Genomic DNA, 2443 nt, shown 5'->3' with positions numbered 1-2443 from the left:
GGGACGACTGAGGGGGCGTGGCGCGGCCAGACGCGGGTCAACCCGAAGCAAGACGGGCCAGGGCCTCGCACTCCGCCCAGCTGCCCCCCGCAGTCACCCTCCCCCTTCCCTGACACCCAGGTCCTCGCCTCTCCTCGGACATCCCTGGACCCCTTCCCCCCGCCCGCCCCTACCTGTCCCGGATCGCCCCACCGTCCGCCCCGCGTGGTGCGGACTCACCCTCTAAGCGGCCATGCTCGCGCTCAGCGCGGCTCTGCGCCTCCTGCAGGGCTTGCACAGCGTCGCGGGTGTCGCCCGCCGCCTTCCGCAGCTGCCGCAGCCCCTGGGTCAGCTCGACCACGCGGGTGTCCAGCGCGTGCAGTCGGACGTGCAGCTGGTGCAGACCGGCGTCCAGGCCGGCCAGGCGGCCCACTGCAGGAGCACAGGGTGCACGCTGGACGGGGACCCTGGGCGGGGTGGGGCCGGGGCCCGACGACAGGAGAATGGGGGTAAGGAGACCTAGGGCCCCAGGAGGAGTCGGGGTCCTGGGCGCTCCAGCCAAGTCGGGGCCTGTAGCCAGGGAGCTCTTGCGAACCCAGCCCTGACCCAGGCTTTGTGGGGGTGGTAGTTAGGGGTGGGACAGAAGGGCAACGGGAGGCTAAGATGGCCCATTCTCATGAAAATGATGGGGGTGGGGGTCTGGGAGAGCAGGGAAGGGTTACTCACAGACGTAGCTGATGGCGTCCTCGGGGGTCGGGGTGGGAGTGGGGGAGGGGCTGGGGCTGGAGGTGGGCAGGGGCGTTGCTCCTTCTTCTTCTCCCACCTGGCTGGCCTCCTCAGTCCACCAGCCCTCTTTGTCTTCAGGGGTTCCCTCCGCATGCTCATCCAGGCCCCCGTGGGGCAGTCCCAGGGCCTCCTGTAAATGCTGAGGGGCGAGGGGTGGGGGGGCCAGCCAGTAACCCTGTCTGACTCCCTAACCCCCAGCCAGCCCTCCCCAGCTGTGAGCTGGCTATCTGTCCCAATCCTTTCTCCCAAAACCTCCCCACCCTGAGTCCTCCCCTCACCCCCCCTTGCCCCCCTCTCTGCCCCAGGAAAGGGCACCGCTCCCCAGCCCAGCTCCCGGACTTACCTTCAGCATCAGTGCCTCCCGCTCCTGCTCTTCCTCCCGGGCTCCTCCCCAGGCCCCCTCCTGCTCCCTCTCAGCTCCCCGGGCCCCAAGGCCCAAGCCCAGGAGCTGGGGGACCACCAGGGCCCCGAGAAGCCAGGCTGCTTGCATCAGGTTGGGCTCAGAGCACCCAGGTCTGCAGACAGGTACCTGGGGCTGACTCCTGCCGCGCTCCCCCAGCCGGGCTCCCCCAGCCGGGCTCTGTAGTCTGGAGGTCTCTGCTCCTCGGTGTCTCCCCGCCCCTCTTGGCTCCCCGGAGGCCCTGCCTGTGTGGCCGGAAACCTCCAGCGTTCCAAAGCCTGGATCCCGCCTTGGGTCTCCCACCCCCTTCCCCCTTCCCAGAGCTCGCTTCCGCCCTGCTGAGCCCCAGCTCCTTCCTCTGCCTTGGCCAAAGCACCAGTGGTCAAGAGGAGGGTGCCCCTTACTCGTGGACTCCTAGGGGGCCTGGGAACTCAGCCTCTGCCTAGGAACCCCTGAGGGGGTGGCTGGAGCCTGGCCACTCACCCCTCATCCGGACGGAGGAGGTGTCCCACCATTCTGAGACTCTGGGTTGCCTCCTGCTCCCCCACCTCCCAGGCCCCCCAAACCCCCAGGGGGCCAGTGGGTGTGTGCCCGTCCACCCACGAGGACACAGGCGAAGAGCGTGTGTCTGCGTGTGCCGGGCAGTGGGACCAGCTGTGTGCTGTCCTTTCCGGCAGCCTTCGGCACACCCTGGGCTTGGGGCTGCGCACAGACCAGCAGGCAGCGGGTGGAGTGGGCAGAGGCAGGGGCCGGCTGGGTGCAGAAGGGTCAGGGCTGTCCGCAAGGTGCCTCATCTGTCTGGCCCAGACCACTGCAGCGGCCTCCCCCTGCCCCCTCCTTCCTCCTGCGCCCCTCCAGTCCACACTGCTTGCCGCAGCAAGGCTTCCAAACCGTAAATCAGATCACGTCACTCCCCACTCCCCTGCTCCTCGGCTTCCCATCAGATGCAGGAGGGCAGCCAAGCCCTGCTCTCCTCACCGGCTCCCTGCTCCCTGCGGGGAACTGAGAAGGCCCCCCCACCGCTGGCTCCTGCCCCCCACTCCCTCGCCAGGGTCCAGCCAGGGTCCAGCGCCCCCGGGCCTCTTGGGCCACCCTGGTGACTGGGCTCTTACCAGCCGTCCCCTCTTTCTGGAAGGCTCTCTCTCCTCCCCCTCTGTTGAGGCTGAGTTGAAAGTCTTGCCCAGTGGAACCGCCTCCCACCGCTCCTCTGGTGAACACCTTGTACCTCTTTGGTGTGGCCAGGCCTGCTGGGGACTGGCCTCCGGTCTGTCTCCCACC

At 68.5% G+C, this 2443-nt stretch overlaps 1 protein-coding gene across 1 annotated transcript in view; it reads right to left on the bottom strand.

Moving 5' to 3' along the window:
* The window catches only part of CLEC11A (C-type lectin domain family 11, member A), an 11596-nt gene extending 10258 nt beyond the window's left edge, over positions 1–1338 (bottom strand). Inside the window, exons 1-3 of the mRNA XM_004694036.2 lie at positions 1109–1338; positions 706–904; positions 174–411 (exon numbers count right to left, since the gene is read on the bottom strand). Of these exons, the coding sequence (XP_004694093.1) occupies positions 174–411; positions 706–904; positions 1109–1255 (584 nt within the window). The 5' untranslated portion in view covers positions 1256–1338. The remainder of the gene's footprint in view (positions 1–173; positions 412–705; positions 905–1108) is intronic.
* Positions 1339–2443: the final 1105 nt, after the last annotated feature.

The sequence above is a fragment of the Condylura cristata genome, unplaced genomic scaffold (assembly GCF_000260355.1).
Source record: "Condylura cristata isolate star-nosed mole 26May11 unplaced genomic scaffold, ConCri1.0 scaffold00041, whole genome shotgun sequence".
Classification (NCBI taxonomy): domain Eukaryota; kingdom Metazoa; phylum Chordata; class Mammalia; order Eulipotyphla; family Talpidae; genus Condylura; species Condylura cristata.
The sequence above is the reverse complement of the archived record's forward strand: the minus strand, read 5'-3'. Positions and strand labels throughout refer to the sequence as shown.